The 18,105-nt window shown below is 42.0% G+C and overlaps 1 protein-coding gene across 7 annotated transcripts in view; it reads left to right on the plus strand.

Moving 5' to 3' along the window:
- The window catches only part of AFF3 (ALF transcription elongation factor 3), a 565,510-nt gene that overhangs the window by 256,508 nt on the left and 290,897 nt on the right, over nucleotides 1-18,105 (plus strand). For all 7 annotated transcript variants that reach the window (XM_067007120.1, XM_067007122.1, XM_067007124.1 and 4 more), the window contains one exon: nucleotides 9,463-9,510. In XM_067007120.1, the coding sequence (XP_066863221.1) occupies nucleotides 9,463-9,510 (48 nt within the window). The remainder of the gene's footprint in view (nucleotides 1-9,462; nucleotides 9,511-18,105) is intronic.

An 18,105-nucleotide genomic window follows, 5' to 3' on the forward strand; every position in this document is an offset into this window, starting at 1 on the left:
AGGTAAGTGGTTCAAACCCTTGTTATTCAAGGGTCAGTGATAACGTAGGTGGGCTGTAGGATGAGATTCAGGAAAGTGTTAAAAAGGAAATGGTACATTTTAGAAGTCTCACTGAAGTCTGCCTGACACGTGAGGGTTAAGTAACTTCAGCATTGTCACTCTTGCCTGAGCCTGTGTTAAAAGTAATGACGGCAGTTTTAGATGAGAGAACACAGAGTAAAGAACACAGAAATCTTGAGGTGTTCTTGTCAATTTCAGACGACACGTGGGATGTGGTGCATGTTTGTTGTTCCTGTTATGTGGATTCTGTACCCAGCTTTGACAGGACAGTGTGGAAGGTGGCCCCGCTATACAGCACTGGGTACTCTGTTGAGACGTGACCCCCTGGAAAAGCACTCAATATCAATTAGTGCTCAGGATGTAAAAACACTGTGTCTGGTTTTAATCTCTTTATGCCATCAATAGATGTTTGACAAGGTCAGTGCATTGACAGACCACTTAACTTTCTGAAAACCAAGTGTACTTTTAACTACAAGCTCTGATTGAGATCACTAATTTTCATTCTAAAAATAATAACATGATTAAAAGATCTTGTCCTATAGCTAGGAATCTGACAAAAAATCAATTACTAACTCTTTAACAATATTGCCTGTTGATAGAAGGCTAATACCTGTTCCCTAATTTACAAATACCAATGTGTAGATTAGGGAAGCCAAATGATTTTCTAATGGTTTCTGTATTAATGGGTACGTGCTTACCTTCAGTAGAGTAAACAAATGTTGATACTTTAATAATTTGTTTTTAAGATAACTCTGGTAATTTCTTTTGATAAAGACATCTGTATGACCAGCCATATTCAAGTGTAAGACTTTAATTTTAAGATAGTCTTTAAAATTTTTTTAGTATATTGGCCATTTACTATTCATTCAACAAACATCTTCAAGCGCTTACTATGTTGTACCAGTACTCTGCTAGGAAGTGGTCATAAATGAGAAATACCATGTCCACTGTAAAATCTACTAACACAAGTAAATGATACTCATCAACATTTTTCTCATTTTGTTCTTTTCAGTTCAGTATGGTATTTATTACTAGAATAAAATCATAAAGTTAATGAGAAGGGGAGTGGGGAGAAACCACTTAATGGGTACAGTGTTTTACTTTGGGATGATGGAAATGTTTTGGAACTACATAGCGGTGATTATGACTCACAACACTGTGAATGTACTAAATGCCACTAAATTGTACACTTTAAAAATGGTTGGTTTTCTGTTACATGACATTCACCTCAATTTTTTTTTAATATACTTTGCAGTTTTTCCTCTTGATACATTTATTTGACTTTGTATTCTATATTAGAGTTGGAAGGTATTTGAGAAGCCTGGCTCTGTCCCTTTCAGGCATTGTTTGGTATCTTTCAGTAGAATTCTGAAGATTTTTCTTATAGGTCTTAAACATGTCTTGTTAATGTTATTCCTCATTTATTTTTCTTGATATTGTGGGTGGGATTTTTTTCGTATTTTTAAAGTGTTTATTGCTGCCGCACAGAAGAGCTATCGAGCTTTGACTCTTCATAGCCAACCACTTTTTAAACCTCCCTTTTTAATAACAGTAACAATGGAGTCTTTGGGATTTTTCTAGGTATATGATCAAAAAAATCTGCTGAGATCAAAAAAACACTGAGATGATCACAGTTTTACGTAATTTCCCTAGTGATACAATAGTTCAAAGAGGCCCTAGTATTAAATATTAAACTATTTTTGCATTCCTGAGACAAATCCCACTAAGTTCCCACTAATTCTTATAACATTTTACTGAATCATATTTACTAATAATCTTTTGAGGATTTTACATTTATTTTCATAAGGAGATTGATTTAGTCTCTTATGTGAGGTTTTTATATTAATTTAATAAAATAAATCATATAGCTTCCCATTACCTTCTACTCTGGAAAAGAAAATATGTGGCAATTAGTTCTTCCTTGAAAGTTTGAAATACTTCACTGTAAAACTATTCGGCTTAAAGCCTTATTTGAAGATAATTTTTAATTTAATCTGCATTCTCAGATTTATAGGCCTAATTTCATTTTTATTTCTTATGTCAGTTTTTTCCAGAAAGTTGCCAACTTTATCAGAATTTTTCATTTATTACTATTGTGTTCTATATTAATGTTAACCTCAATACTTTCTTATGATTATAAGCGCTTCCATATGTTTTATCCCCTTCATATATCAAATTATATTATGTTTATTTGAGCTTTCTTTTTATTGAACAGATTTTTAAGTGACTTTCCATTATTGTTTTGGGTAATGTGTTTTATTTTTGTTTCTAAGAAATTATATTTTGGCTTTATAAATTCTGACTTTTTGCTTTATAAATATTTCATTGGTTTTCTCTCTGTTATTTTCTTTCTTTGGTATGCCTCTTTGATTTAAAATTTTCAATTGCTTAGCACATTCATTTTTTAAAAAAAAATAACGAAAGTTTTTAGTGTATGAATTTACCTCTAAGAATATCTTTGGGAGCATCCCATAATTTTGTTTTGCAGTATTTTTATATTATTTTCCTGTAAATATGAAGAGTTATTTATAGTTGATTTTTATAGGGATTTTTTTTATTCCAAGAGTTCTAGGAGATTTTATGTCTACCCTGTTTTAATTCATAGCTTAAGTGTTTTGATAACATGTAGCTAAAGAGTGTGGGCTATAAAACAGTGCTTTTTGGAATTTTCTGAAGCTCTTTTGTAGCTCAGCATATAACCACTTCAGTAGCTATTTCATGTGTGCTTGAAAAATTGGGGTTTCCTCATAATAGTCTAAGTTCATTATATCTTTCAGTTTGTCCTAATTTAATTTTATTTTCAAGTTCTCGATCTCTCTTATATAGTTGGGATCTTGTTTTGGTATCCTTTGTCTAATAGGAAAAATAGGGGTGGACTAAAGATGTCCAACCATAATAATTCTATTTTTTCCTTTTTCTTAGCATACCTTATTTTGATGCTCTATTAATGCCCTATTTTTTCCTCATTCTGTGTTGTGCTCTCCAATTCTTTTTTTTTTTTTTGCTATGAACTGTCCTTTAGTTGAAAATAATATCACTGCTATCTGCCGTCATTTGGTTTGCATTCTTATGATATACTTTTATACACCTTTCCTTTTGTATCATTATTTTTTCTCAGTGTATAAATGTCTAAGCGATGGTGACAGTAATTCTGAGGGAAAAAACCGGATGTAAGCAGCAGAGCAACAGGTGAAGCAATTGGCTGAGCACATTCGGGAGATCAGGAGTGGGGACCCAGGAGGGGCGAGGCCAGCCTCCAGCTCCGGCGATCGGGAGCAGCGTGTGGCCTCGAAAGGGGAGGTGGGGACTTCCCCGGCGGTCCAGGGGTTAAGACTCTGCACTTCCAATGCAGGGGGCACCGGTTCAATCGCTGGTCGGGGAACTAAGATCCCACATGCCGGTGAGTGTGGCGCAAAAAAACCCCACAAAAAACCATGTAAGCATGATCATTCCTAAAAAAAATAGCACTTGTAAAAAAAAAAGAAAGAAAGAAAAGAAAAGAAGGGGAAAGAGTTAGGTGGGCATAAGACTTGCTGAAGAGAGAACTGGCTGACACTCTCCTGACCTCAGGTGACCCTGGCCTCAGGCGAGGCTGGTGCCACAGTCAGTGGATGGAGCTTCACGTAGACTTGCAATAGTCCCTGTATTCAAGCTTAGATCCTCGCCCAGTGCTTTGGTGGCACTGATGGGACACCTAATTTCTTTGTACCTCAATTTTTCTCTATATCAAAAATAGTAAGACTTATTTTAAAATATTTCTGTAGAAGTATTCGAGAGTGTGCATGTGATAAACAATGTCTGAATGTCTGAGGATCTTTCGAGTGCGTGCAGACAAACAAGGGCACTGTGACTTTAAAACAGTATTATTTTAGAATGAAAGTTCTGCCTTCAGTGTGTCTGATGAAGAGTTAAACTATTTTTGAAAATAGGATATGTGCAGCTTCATCTCCTCCGTAGTGAAATGACATTTCCCACTGATTGGATCGAGCCTTTTCTCCTTAAGCTTGGCTTGCTTCTTCCAGTGCTGTGTGCGTGGCATGGTAATTAGGGGCTTAGGTTCTCAGTGATAGGATGCTCCTGGCTATTTCACGAGCTATACTTACCCACAGCTCCGTTCCTCACACTGCGCTGGCAGAGCGTGTGGTGTGTATTTTTAAGTGGTAAGATTTGAGGAAAGCCGTTCCATGGAACAAGGAACGTGATCGACAAGGCTTGTAGAGGAGGAGAATCAGCTGGGGTGGCTCGCTTTTAATTGAAGTTTAGTTGGAGGTTCAGTGAGGTGAGGCTGTTATGACAGATTTCAAAATGTAATGATAGGAAAAGGGGGTGGGTTCATCAAAGTCGGAGTAAATACAGAGCAACAGCTCAGCCAACCCAGCGTGAAGCAACAGCTACAAACCCTCACAAAATGCAGAGTAATTAAAATTGGCATCGCACAGCCCTCCTCAGTGGGTACCTTTCCAAGGAAAGCAATGACTTTATTGTGAAAAAATATAAACACAAATTTGGAGATGTAAATTACATGCATGTTTTAATCTTGTTCATAAACACTGAAAGTTTTTAAAATGTAAATATAATCAAAGTGCACGACTGCAGCGGAAGCCAGATTTGAGAAGGATTTTGAGAAAGAAAGAAGGTGAAAGGCCCTGCAGTCTCCCCGACCCCTCACACCCTGCCCACCCCAACCCTACCTCCCCATCTCCCCCGCACCCCACCTTTGTGGATTTGGAAAAGAAAGAATTGTGCCCTCCAGTTTCTGAGGACACAAATCCTTGTCTCTAATTTGTCAACATCACGGAAGAGATGGTTAGTATTAACCCTTTCTCTCCATTTCCTCTCCTGCCTTAACTCTCCTGGTCTATGCGTGTGATGTTCGAGGTTAATGAGTACGATCCAGAGTGACTGAGCATGGGATAATTTGCAGCATGGGAACGAAGGAGGAAATTTATCCAAACACTTTCCAGATTCTTCTATTTCCATATTTTAAGCACGAGAGTGACCTCAAGTAGAGCCAGTTCTAAAGGTTGAGCTTGGAGAAATAGCATTAGATAGTAGAAAATTGACTGCAGTGGTGTTGAAGAAATGTGTGTGGGTTCTACCTTGGCTGTCCTTTGCTGCCCAAAATGATTTTGGACAAGAATCTTCACTTCACTGGGCCCCAGTTTCTCCATCTGTTGAAGTCATTGAATTGGGTAAAATGAGCTCTAAGGTTCCTTCCATTTCAACCTTTCTGTAATATTACACCTCATGGAGCCACTCCAATCTAAACAGGGCCTGGGAAATTCAACCCCAATGTGGTACCCTTCCCCAGGTGGCCCCAGGAGTCAGAAATGTTCCAGACGAGGGTCAAGATTTTCCTCTGCCAAAGCTCCTCCACTCTGTAATTTAAAGCTGGGACTCCCTGAGACTTTTGTAGGAAGTCTTTTGTCCTGGCCTCAGTTCTGCACCTGCTCAGCTGGGCAAGGGGCCCTCCCAGGAGGGAATGACCTGATGTCTGGCCAGACCATCAAAGTTCACGGTTGGAGTTGCCATCGAGATGACCCAGTGTAATGATTCTGCATATTTCATCTACATTGATGAGGGAAGCATTTAGCAGGGCTTTTATATTCTGTTCCTCTCTCAGTGTGTTCCCTTTTCAGAGTAGGGTATTGGAAATTTATAGGATTATGGGGAGAGATACTAAGGGCCACCTGTCATTGATATAAATCATTTCAAATGAAATTATAGTGTGGTATTCAGGGGAAGCTTAGTTTCAAGGAACTAAACATATCAAGAGTCTTTGTAGTAAGTTGTGTACCTGGGTGAGTCCACCAGGAGAGCATGAAGTGAAGTTTTCCTTGATTGATTGTTTTAAGGTGGAAAATAAAAAGTACATTGAGAATTTAGCATTTGCTCTCCCAATATATTACATGGTAGGAAAGGGTTGGGATTTGGAAGTAGGGTAAGAGAAATGGTTGTGGGTTTGAAGATTCGTTTTCCAATTCGACCACTGATTCCCACCTGAGCTCTGAAGGAGGTCATTTCAAAGGACCATTGAGCCCTGGCCTGGCTGCGGCTTCACCACACAGCCTTTGTGATGGTTGCCTCTGGCTGCCCTGGAAAGGAAACAGGGTTTGGGCTGGTTCCAAAAAGAGCTCTCTGATCTAATTTGATTGGAGTAGCAGAATGGTGACATTTCCAGAGCAGTCCCGCGATACGGCGTTGGGAACAGAGGTTGGGGGTGTATTAAATGTATGTTGCCAAACTAGAACTTTTGGGAAAACAGGAGAAGAGGTGAATATAGGAAGGAGGAATGAAATATTAGTAAAAAGCTTTGGGTCTTCTAATCTTATCACGATATTTAACACTGTTTTTCTTGTTTTATAAGGATAGACATATATGTTATGTTCATGCACTGTTAGCAACAGTAGTTGTGCTTTACACGTTTCGTTATTGATTTTTTTAATGATGAGACTAGAAAGGAGTAATTTATACAAAGATAATGTTCCTGTTTTAACTAAAACATCAAATAATCCATAAGGAAATAAACTTCACCTAAAAGTTCTCAAGCTGTTGGATTAAAGTCCTAAATATAAAAACCAAAACTGTAAAACTCTTAAAAGAACACATGGGTAAATCTTTATAACCTTGGATTTGGCAATGACTTCTTAGACACGACACCAAGAGCAAAGCAATAAAGAGAAAAATAGGTAAATTGGACTTCATCAAATTAAAAATATTGTGCATCCATGAACACTATCAAGAGGGTGAGAATACATTCCAAAGAATGGGTAAAATATGTGCAAATCATGTATCTGATAAGCTCCTAGTATCCAAAATATATAAAGAACTCTTAAAACAAAAAAGTTAACAAACCCAATTTAAAGAGGGCAAAAGACATTTCTCCAAAGAAGATACACAAATGGCCAAAATGCACATGAAAAGATGCTCAACATCACTAGTCCTTAGGAAGATGCAGGTTAAAGTCTCAACACAATACCATTTTGCACCCATTAGGATGGCTATTATACAAAACACAACAAAACCAGAAAATAACAAGTGTTGGTTAAGATGTGGAGAAAGTAGAACCTTCATACATTGCTAGTGGAATATAAAATGATACAGCCAGTATGGAAAACAATTTGGCAGTTCCTCAAAAAGCTAAGCATAGAATTGCCATATGATCCACCAATTCAACTTGTAGTTCTGTACCCAAAAGACGTGAAAACAGGTATTCAAACAAAAACTTGTGTACAGATGTTTATAGAAGTGCTGTCACAACAGCCAAGGTGGAAAAACCAAAATGTCCATCAACTGGATAAACAAAATGTGGTCTGTCCATACAATAGAATGTTACTCGGCCACAAAAAGGAATAAAGTACTGACATAGGTTACAATGTGGATGAACCTTGAAAACATTATCCTAAGTGAAACCAGCCAGACACAAAAGGCCACATGTTCTATGATTCATTTATATGAAATATTTAGAACAGAAAAATCCCTAGTAACAGAAAGTAGATTAGTGGTTACCAGGAGCTGGGGAGAGGGAGAAATGGGGACCTTCCCGCTTAAGGGGCATGGGGTCTCCATTCCGGGTGGCGAAAATGTTCTTGAACTAGATAGTGGTGACATTGTGAATGTATTTAAGGCCAGTAAATTATACACTTTAAAATGGTTAAAATAGTAAAGATTATGTTTTGTGTATTTTACCACAATAAAAAAAAAGTTTCCAAACTATATAAACATCATAGAAACTCTGGCAATTTGACAAACAAATGAGCTCAGGTTTGCTGAGGAAATGCATATATTTCAAGCACAGCCTTTGGGACTGGGGAAAGCTTCTGGAAGAGAAAATGTACACGACTGAAGATGAGTCCTGTTTCCTGGTCCAGACTTGCTGTTCTGTGGCCTGGGGCAGGTCACGTAAACTCTCTGAGCCTCAGTTGGGAGCCTCGGACAAACCTTCTATTTCTGGGTAGGAAAAATCTCCATCACTTGTGGGAACTTTTCAAGCCTCACACACACTTGCCATTCACCTTGGCCTCTTACCCAGTGTGAAGGGTGGAATAATTTCTGATGGAATGCTCTACTACCAGGAAGAGCGGGTGGGGGACACACACAGGGGTCTGGGAGTGTGAAAGTACACTTTCTGGTAGAGCCTTTGTAATACCGAGAAGTCCTGGAGCTGGTTGTGATAACGCTCCCATTCCTGGGAAGGGCAGGAGGTAGATTGATTCGTTCCTTCCTATGCTGCCCACTGGCAGATATTCACACCGAAAGTCACAGAGCCCCTGAGTGGGTGGAGTGTCTGTCCTAGAGGGAGGAGAGGTCATTCCAGAGTCCATCTGTGAACTGCAGTTGTGGTGAGAGTGCTGAAGAAGAAGTAAATGCTGCGTGGATGAGTATTTCAGGGCTAGGGATGCTGCTCTGAGGAAGTCACGGTTGACCTGCATCTGAAGGATGACTTGGAATGAACCAGGAAAACCAGGAAGGTGCAGACCAGCATTCCTGGGGGAGAGAGAACCTTGAGGAGGAAGGAAAGCAGGGTGGGCTTGGGGAAGACATGGCCAAGAAAGCCTTATGCTGGGAGGTCATGCTGAGTCGTGGTCAATGTCACTGAGTTAAAAGGCCAGGGAAGTATTTTGCTGAGACCACAGTCGGCACTTCTACCAGCAAATGCTGCTTTCACGTCCCCACAAAACTATCTCCTGTGCTCTGCGAGTACATTGCCAGCAGTAAGTAAGTTTCAGCATCTCTGAAACTTCAAATGGTCCCCAGAGTTGGCTGTGACCTGAAGCCACCGTTCCTCGGAGCCTCTATACCATCTTCCCAGCACAGGGCAGCGTGGGTTACAGAACCAGTGGCTCTGGAGTGTGACACCCAGCCTACCCTGGGAGTGCTGGGAGAATGTGTCTCCTTTTGGTCTTTTGGGTTTTCGCCCATCGCCCAGTAAATCTAGGCTCTGAGGATGGTAGAACTACCAAGAGTTTCACTTGTATTCGGCAGGACCGTTGCATGTATTTGGTGGGTGGACCGGATCCGTCTTTGGGGTGTAGGCCACATTTCCTTCCACACTTTGATGGAACCCAAGGTGAATGGAGCTCATACCTGCCAGTCCTGTGCTGTACTCCTAGGAGCCTTCCCTGCTTAGAGTTGACGTGGTTGGAGGGCCCAGCGCTGCAACTCTGGGGCGTGTGCGATGCTCCCGGCCGCCCTGTCCAGGGTGCAGCAGTGGGAAGGGCGGGTGGTCAGAGCCTTGCTTGGAGTTGTCCCATTAAGGAAAGGAGCTTATCTGTAAGTCCTACTTTAGTCAAGGCCCCCCCTGTCCAAGGTCTATTAAATTTGGAGGCTTATGTGTCATTTCTTCTCTGTAACCTTAAGTCTGTTCTATCTGGCTTAATGTTTTTTTCCCTTTGCTTGCAGGAGAGTAGATCTGGAGAAACCAACAGCTGTGTTGAAGAGATAATTCGGGTAAGGATATTCTTTTACAAATCTTACCAACTGGTTGACATAGATTCCAGATAGAAGGAGGTGCCCCTGCAGTGTCAAAGCGAGCCCGTTGTTCGTGTGTTGTTTGATCTTTACCCTTTCTGAGGGTAATCACCTAAGTTGCCTAAATAATAGTACTTTACAAAACAACTTCTAAAGCTTCCTTTAGAAACCTAGGAGCCTCACCTTAATCTGGTCCCTTTGCACAGGCTGAGGTGACTCTGTATTAAAGGGATCAGCTGGAAGTCAGAACAACAGAGTTGAGATGAAAAATATGATTGCGTTCACATTTGGAAGCCCCCATTTATCACCCTACTATTTAAAAGCATCTTTCAAGAGTCTGTGCTTTCCAGTCAGGCAGGGGTTGCCCGGTTATTTTTCTCCCAAACGTAATTAGAATCAAAAGCACTCTGACAAAGAGGTGATGCTCAGTGTTGAAAATTTATTTCTGTATTGTTACGCGTGTTATTATTTTGCTGGTTACCCTCTGTAAGCCTGTCCTTTTCATCATCATCGTCTCACGTGCACGGCCTCTGTGAACCAGTTTCGTGCGCAGATGCACTTAGGCTGGGCTGTTCTGTCATATTAGTGTTCTCCTGAGTACTCAGACTTACAATCAGGATGTCCTCTTCAACCTATATTTTGTCTTCAGTCATATTTTTCATCGGAATAACCTAATAACTTATAATAGCTCTCAGAAAGCTGATATTACACTGGGCCAAACACCAAGGCAGATCAGACCAGACGGTGTGGCAATTCTCTATAAAGAAAAAGAAAAACTTTATTTTATTATGTTTGTAACTTTGGGGCATCCTACACACTTTTTCTTGAATTGCTAGTGAATTACAGTAATAGGATTCTGTGGTTTAAAATTTTACATTAACCATCAAGTTGTTTTCAGCGGTAGGATTTTTATTTCTTCCTGGAAAGCATTATTTCATAAATAAATTTTTTCACTCTCAAATTGATTAAAATAACTCATTGAAGCTTGATTTGATGAATTCATAATGATTTTTGTTTTTCTGGCAGAGATTTATATAGAAAACAGTTGTTAAAATGTGGTAGCTTCATTTCTGGCATTTAAGTATATGTTGAGTAAAATACGTGTTGTATTTTACATCTAAATTATCTCTATCTTGGGGCCTTGTTTCAGGTTAAACACAGATAGTGTAAAATGCAGATGTACTTTTCCTATTTTTCTCTTTTAACATACTTTCATGTTTGGGGTCCCCATATTCAATGTTCAAGCCATCTTCCTTTGATTGGTTATGGTGTTTATATCTGCAAAATGATAATACCACAACACCCCAATCCCCTCTTTGGTTTCTCTGTTTATGTTTAAAAAATCCTACCCCTTCTCATCCTTTCTTATGTTTTCTGAGGATATGGAAGAACTCTGTTGTTTGACCTTTCTGTTCTATATTCTAAGCAGGGCTTGAAGTTTATAAAGAGCTTGAGTATTTCTCGTACCAAAACGATATACTTTAGGGAAGCAGTCCACAACCTTTTCGGCACCAGGGACCGGTTTTGTGGAAGACATTTTTCCACAGGGGTGGGGCAGGATGGTTTCAGGATGATTCAAGCGTATTACATTTATTGTGCACTTTATTTCTATTACTGTTACATTGTAGTATGTAATGAAATAAGTATACAACTCACCGTAATGCGGACAGGAGGCGGAGCTCAGGCGGTAACGCGAGCGATGGGGCGCGGCTGTAAATACAGATCAAGCTTCGCTCGCTCACCCGCCGCTCACCTCCTGCTGCGCGGCCCGGTTCCTAACAGCCACGGAGCGGTGCCAGTCTGTGGCCCGGGGGTTGGGGACCCCTTCTTTAGATAGTGCAAAATTCAGTTCAAATAAAACTGAATGCTGTAGTCAAGAGTTTAAAGCATTATTTATTTTTTCCTTAAGAGAGCTGATGAGAGCCTGGCACCCCGGCCCCACTCTCCTACCTTCCCACGATACTGACCCCGAATCCATCACACCATGGGTGCCAGCCCTGCCCGCCTTGAATCAGGCGTGGAACAAGAGGGAAAGCCTGGACCAATGAGAGAATCGATTTATGTGTACGTGCAGGGTCAAGGGTAGGCGGGATGCTGCCTTCATTGGAAGACAGCTGAGCTCTGAGTTCCACACTTCCCAGAGCTTGTGAGGAGTGTTCCAAAGAGGAGATGGTATAGACTGGGAAGTAACGGTGGTGCTGGTGCTGTCGTGTGAGCATCTTTCTCTCCCCTCACCTGGCAGTCTAAGGTGTTAGCAGTGCTCTAACTTCAGGAGCTCCTAGAGGATCATGTCTGTGTTCCCAGTTTTGCCTGGAATGTTTTTCTGGCTGTCACCTGCCTCTCACACCAGGCAGCCCCGGGATCGTCTTCCCCTCTTATCCTAAGCATCTCCTCTCCTGCAAACACGAGCGCAGGGCGCCTTCTCAGTTACAGCCTGTTGGATTTGTTGTGTATCTGTCACACATCAGTATTCTTCCCACACGGTGGCCCTAATGTTTGGAATTTAGAATATTCACGATTTTGTGGAATAACTAAATAAATGAGTGAGTGAGTAAAAGAATCCTCCAAAGGAGAATGATGAGTATCATTGTGATGGCTCACAGATTCCCTTTGCTGTAAATCACGGACAAGATGTATTGGCCTTTTTAATGCTCGGTTCCTGTGAATCATCTTTGTGGAGCCCAATTTTCCTTACCAATGTCTCTCCCCTTGGAATCAGCTCAGGTAAACCTGATGTCGTCAAGGTCACCAGAGGTACTTACTACTTGCAGCCGTCTCGTTTTAAAAAGGCTCTCTCGGGCTTCCCTGGCGGCGCAGTGGTTGAGTATCTGCCTGCCGATGCAGGGGACGCGGGTTCGTGCCCCGGTCCGGGAGGATCCCACGTGCCGTGGAGCGGCTGGGCCCTTGAGCCATGGCCGCTGAGCCTGTGCTCTGCAACGGGAGAGGCCACAACAGTGAGAGGCCCGCGTACCACAAAAAAATAAAAATAAAAAGGCTCTCTCTTGTTGTGGAGGAAGATCAGGGTCATGAAAAATACCTTAAAATAATGAAAATGGAGATGGTCATTGGACAAGTGTTTGCATGCCCTTTCCATGTGGGAGGTACTGGAAACAGCGGTGGGTCAGAGAGACATGACGCCTGGCCCTCTGGGAACCGACAATGTGCTGGAAGAGATAGATACTAAGTTGTTTTTTTTTTAATCTCATAAATATATAATGTGAATTGTGGTAAATACTGAGGGTTTTATGAGTGCTTAGTCTAGGGTCCATTACCGAATTTGGGGTCAAGAACTACTTCCCTGAGGAAGCAGCCCTTGCACTAAGAGCTGGAGGGTGAGTAGGAAAGCAACCTAAGGAAAATGGTGAAACTTCCAAGCAGAGGGAATGAAGAGCTCGGCTTGTTAAAGACCCGGGAAGGAAAGAGAAGGCCCGCGTGGCTGGAGAGCAGGTGGGAAAAGCCAGGCAGGAGAGGCCAGTCGTGCTGTGCTTTCTCAGCCACATTCAAGAGCCTCTAAGCACAGGGGAACCGGTGAAGGATTGGAGCTGAGAGTGACGTGATCGGATTGGCAGTGTAGATGCACCATTCTGGCTGCTGTGAGCAGTGGCTTGAGGGAAAGAAGGACGAGGAAGGGGAGGCTGATGCAGGTTCCAAGTGAGGGATGCCTGGTGGAGACATGGGAAGATTGAGGGAGATGCTGTGTTGGGTGGGGGAGAAGAGGACATCATCCTCTGTTAATTTTTAGACATGCTGAGTTTGAGGTGCCTTTGTGACGTTCAAGTAGACGAGGAGAATGTAGAGAAACTCAGAACAGAGGTCTGAGCTGCAGGCCAGCATTTTGGATGAATTAGCACCTTGGTAGTAAAACCATAGAAATGGGTACATTTGCCTGGAGAGAGACTTGAGGCCAAGAGGCAATGAGAGCCTAGATTCCCCCATTTCAGGGGCAGGGAAGGGAGGAAGATCCACTGGCAAATGAACACGAGAGGGAGTGACTAGAGAAATTTGTGACCGTGAAAAGTCACAGAATTCAAGGAAAGAGAGTTTCCATTCAACAGGGTGCAGAGTTTCTGAGAGGACACGAAAAGATGAGGTTCGAAAGCCACCCAATGGACTGGACAACGAAAAGGTCGTTGGTGACCTTATGGAGAGCTGTTTCTGTGGAGGAGAGGGGGGCAGGGTCCAGACTGGAGAAAACTGAGAGGATGGAGTCCCTGAGTTTAGAGACCTCTTGTGAGGAAAGGCTGTGGTTTCCGTTCCATTTATTTCCATTCCATTCATTTCCTACACAGTCATGACCACCAGTGAGGATAGGCTAACATTTATTGAGCACTTACTATATCCGGGACACTCTTCCAAGCCTCTTGGCTTTATTCTCTCATTGGACCATCACAACTGCCTTCTGTGTAGTTGGGAACTATTATCATCCCCATTTTACAGAGGAAGAAACTGAGGCAAGGGGAGGTTAAACACAACTGGCCAAGGGCACACAGCTACCACATGGTAGAGCTGGGATTTTAACCAGCACCGTCTGGGACCAGCACCCCCTCTCTCTTACCTGCTGTGCTGTCTTATTAAAGGAAGAAGCCCCCCCTCCAGCCCATTCTTGAAACCACTCAGGCGTCTTGCTGTGAAAGGGAGGTTTCCTGTTCCCATGTGCGTATGATCTGAAAGTGCCCAGTCACGCGTGTGTGCACTTGAACTTACGGAGGTTTTATGGCCAACGTCAGCAATCTCACCTTTGAACTTCTTTTTCCTCCCCCGTCTCTTATTTTTGCTGAGGTGACTGTTTTCAAGTCATTTGAATATTACATTATGTTCTCCAATATAATTATTTTTTATCCTCACTCAGAGAATTTCAATCCTGGGACCTAGTAAATCTGTGTATTACTGCAAAATTCATTTAGGAGATGGGCACTGAGGGCCGGGAGCCCTCATCGCTGACGTATGTTTGTAACAGACAGTTTTCTAAGTTACACTGTATTTCATCCCTAAAGGCTCCAGTGCTGTAATACTTAGGTGCTTTTCCTAGCATTATCCCTTAACGTAGAATGGCATTAACATTTGCTCAGCAAATAAAATCCGTTTACAACTTAATGGGGTTGTGCCGGGCTGGAATCTAGAATGCACAGATTTTATGCCACACAGCTCTAGATGGTGTTTATTGCTGGGCATTGCTCATAACGTGTAGGGAGCCTTTGTCATAAGAGACCAGTGTTTGAGATCTGGTTTGGATTTAAAGGATGACTTTAGAGACAATCTCAGGGCAACATCTGAGCAGATTATCTTCTTGGCTTTCATCTTTAGTCACTAATTTAATTCCAATTTCCTGTGAAATATTCAGGGCGAATATTTACGTAGAGTTGCCTCTCTGTTGACATGAAAGGAGTAACTGGGACTTGTTTAAATTCTGGAGACCCAAACCAATTTCCTGACACTATAATTGAACAGATTTCCAGCAGACAGAGGGAACTCCTTTTCCTTGGTTTTCTAGAAACTAAGGAGCCTCCTAGGCAAGATTTCCAGTCGTGATGCTGGGAGATCTGTGAGTGCGGAGAGAGTTGAGATTTACCATCACGTGCAACGCACATCATCAGGGCCCCCTCACGTGTTCAGACCCTGGATGGTGAGCCAAGTGAAACATTGTGCTTAAATGTCTACATGCTCCGTAACCCACATGAAAATATATTAGCCACTCGGAGAAAATAGAGAACAAAGGGACAACTTGTTTTAAGTGATCTGTTTGGGTCGTTTGCAGAGCTGGCCCTAGGTCAAATCTCCCCTTTCAGACCAGACAGGCGTTTCCTGCCTCATGTTTTTTTTTTTTTTAATTTTTTATAAATTATCTCATTTGTTTCAAGTAGTAAAGATTTTATTCATGACAAAATGAAGCCCACAAATGGCAAAATCAATCCGGGTATAAATGTAGAGGAGCCTGTGTATATATCCCATTACTTGTCATAATAAAATCGAATCAAAGCAAAAGTAAACCTGGTGGAGGTCTAGAGAAATTCACCAAGCAAAAGCTACATGTTTTATCCAAGATAAATGAGTTTCACTTGGTAGTGTTTTGATTTTTCTTTTTGCAGTTGGCCACTTGGATGGATAGAGACAGCAGTAACACAATTTATATCTTACTTTACATCTGTAGGTGCATTTTTACTAGATGTTATTGTATTTGTCCTTTTGGCTGAAACCGAAAGCCCTACTTAAATGATTCCATTTCTCTGCCAGGGGCATCCTGGTGCCAGTAAGGGCTATGCAGCAGCCTGCTGCTTGTTTCAGGGCCATTTGGCTACACTTTGTAGACTTTGTGATGACTCTGGAGGTGTCCAGTTTCTAACAGAGGTGGGGCGAGAATACTCGAATTCAGAATCTGTTCCGGGCTCAGAGGCTTTGGGTTGATGGCCAAAAGGGACCATGGAGGTCTGGAAGCTTCCATTGGGAGTGAATGGCTTTGCCTTTCTGTTTTTACCTGTCTCCTTCTGATGCACACGGTTAGACGTCACAGGGGCATTTACAGAACCAGGGGTGTGGAAGACCAAGGGGGTGTTAGCAGCCCAAGCAGCATATATTCTGTGGGAATAGCAGCATATACTCTCTGCCCTCATGGTCAAGGGTGAGTTATGATTACCCCAGTCAATATCTTTGCATGGGTGTTTGTCAATATCTTACTGTGAAGGTGCCACCCGGAAGACAGGAGGGGGTCCACACATAGTGTTAACAACATCTGGATGCCACAGGCCGTCACGGAGCTCACGGTGCCCTGTACCTCCTGCTGTGCCCAGGCTGGGACAAGGGAAGCATGTCAGTAGCCAGACTGCACCATGGGTGGGGTTTCCAGCAAGGTCAAAGGCACGCCTTCCCCATTTCTCGTGAAGAAACTTGGAGAGCTTCAGCACTACATTAGAGGACTGAGGCATTAAATATACTTGACTTTTAAAGTTTTCTGTTGCTCTAGGCTTGCAAGGTATACATCCACCGAGCAAAGAGATAGTGAGACTGGGCTCAAGATAGAGTCGGATTCTTGGAGGTCCTCTGCGGAGCCACACATGCTCTGGCCCCAGTGGTGTTCCAGCCTCATCTCTCACTCCTGCCCACCTCTCACTCTGTACATGGCTTCTGCAGGAGCGGCGCCACAGCTCTCTCCCTCACCTCCGGGCTTCCCTCGTGCTCTTCCCTAACCCCAGGGCACGCTCTGTCTACCCCTGACCCCGAACACCCGATGGTTTCTTGCTTATCTTCCAAGCCTCACTTAAGATGTCACTCCCTCCAGGAAGCCTTCCTGATTGCCAGAGTCTGAGTTAGATGCTCTTGTTCTATATTCCCCAAGTACCCTTCACTTTTATACTAGCACTTATTGTACTGAGTCATAACTGTCTTTCTTAAGCCCCATTAGGCTCTTACCATCCATCTCCAGGGGCTATCAAACTGCCTGGCATGTAATGGGTGTTTAATTAATGCTGAATAAATGGATGAGGAATAATAAATGAATGCCTTTGACCCTTTGCTCAGTGTCTGTTTTACCTCTCCACCCTGTCGTCCTTCCAGTCCTCCAACAAAAAAAGATTGAGGTGCTGTGTCCGTGAAACATAAGCTCTCCAAGGACAGCCAAGATTGTTGGGTTACCTGGAAGCATTCGAACAGTCTACATTTCACACAAATTCAGGAGAGATGAGAGTTCACCTGTTAACTCCAGAGGGTTGGAAGTGAAAAGGCATCCCCAGCTACTGCTGGTATCCACGCCAGAAAAGCTCAGACCTTTTGTATCTGCCACTTGTAGTCTGATTATCTTTCATGAAACTTGAGTTTTCCATTTTGATAGCTAATGAATGTAATGTACAAGTTGAAGAAATCAAGATAATAAATTTGCAGGGATAATTTGGCTAATTACCGTATTGCTCCTCGTGTAATCGAGGGAGGGAAGTCAAGGCTATTTCCACTGCTAATATGCTCCATGTAAAGCAGTTCTTGGAACAATTACCTGAAGTTATCAACTCAAGACATACATTTTAAAATTGTACTTATTATCATGAAAACCACACACGGTCTTCTCTTTTTTTCAAATGGAGGGCTGTGAAATTACACAGATTTGCTGCAAATTACTATTGTACACGTACAGGAAAGTTAAAAATCATTTCTAAGATCGAAAATGATCATTTGAGGAATGACAAGATACAGGCCTTGAAAAATTAGAACATCTATCTAGATATTAATCATATCTTTTAAGTAAGACATAATTACCTGTAGTTCTTACGCTCATAATTATTTAGATCATTATAATGGAAAAAACTTAGAAACCTGATTATTCTGTTGCCATTTTCTTTATATGCTGTTTTATAAATTCGGATATATTTGGTTTATAGTTATGCAGTTTGTGTGTTTTTAATGGTTGTTGGATGCAATGAGATGTAAATATTTTTAAAATGTAGGGGTTGGAACTCAGGACATTTTTCATGACTTTTAGAACATGTGCCCTTGTTTATCTACAGGTGGTTTTGTTCTGATTTTGAAAGCTGTCCACACACACAGCCCGCAATTTCAGAATGGGTAATCCAGTTTTGGCATTCTTTAGCC

Source organism: Kogia breviceps, chromosome 11 (genome assembly GCF_026419965.1).
Source record: "Kogia breviceps isolate mKogBre1 chromosome 11, mKogBre1 haplotype 1, whole genome shotgun sequence".
NCBI lineage: Eukaryota > Metazoa > Chordata > Mammalia > Artiodactyla > Physeteridae > Kogia > Kogia breviceps.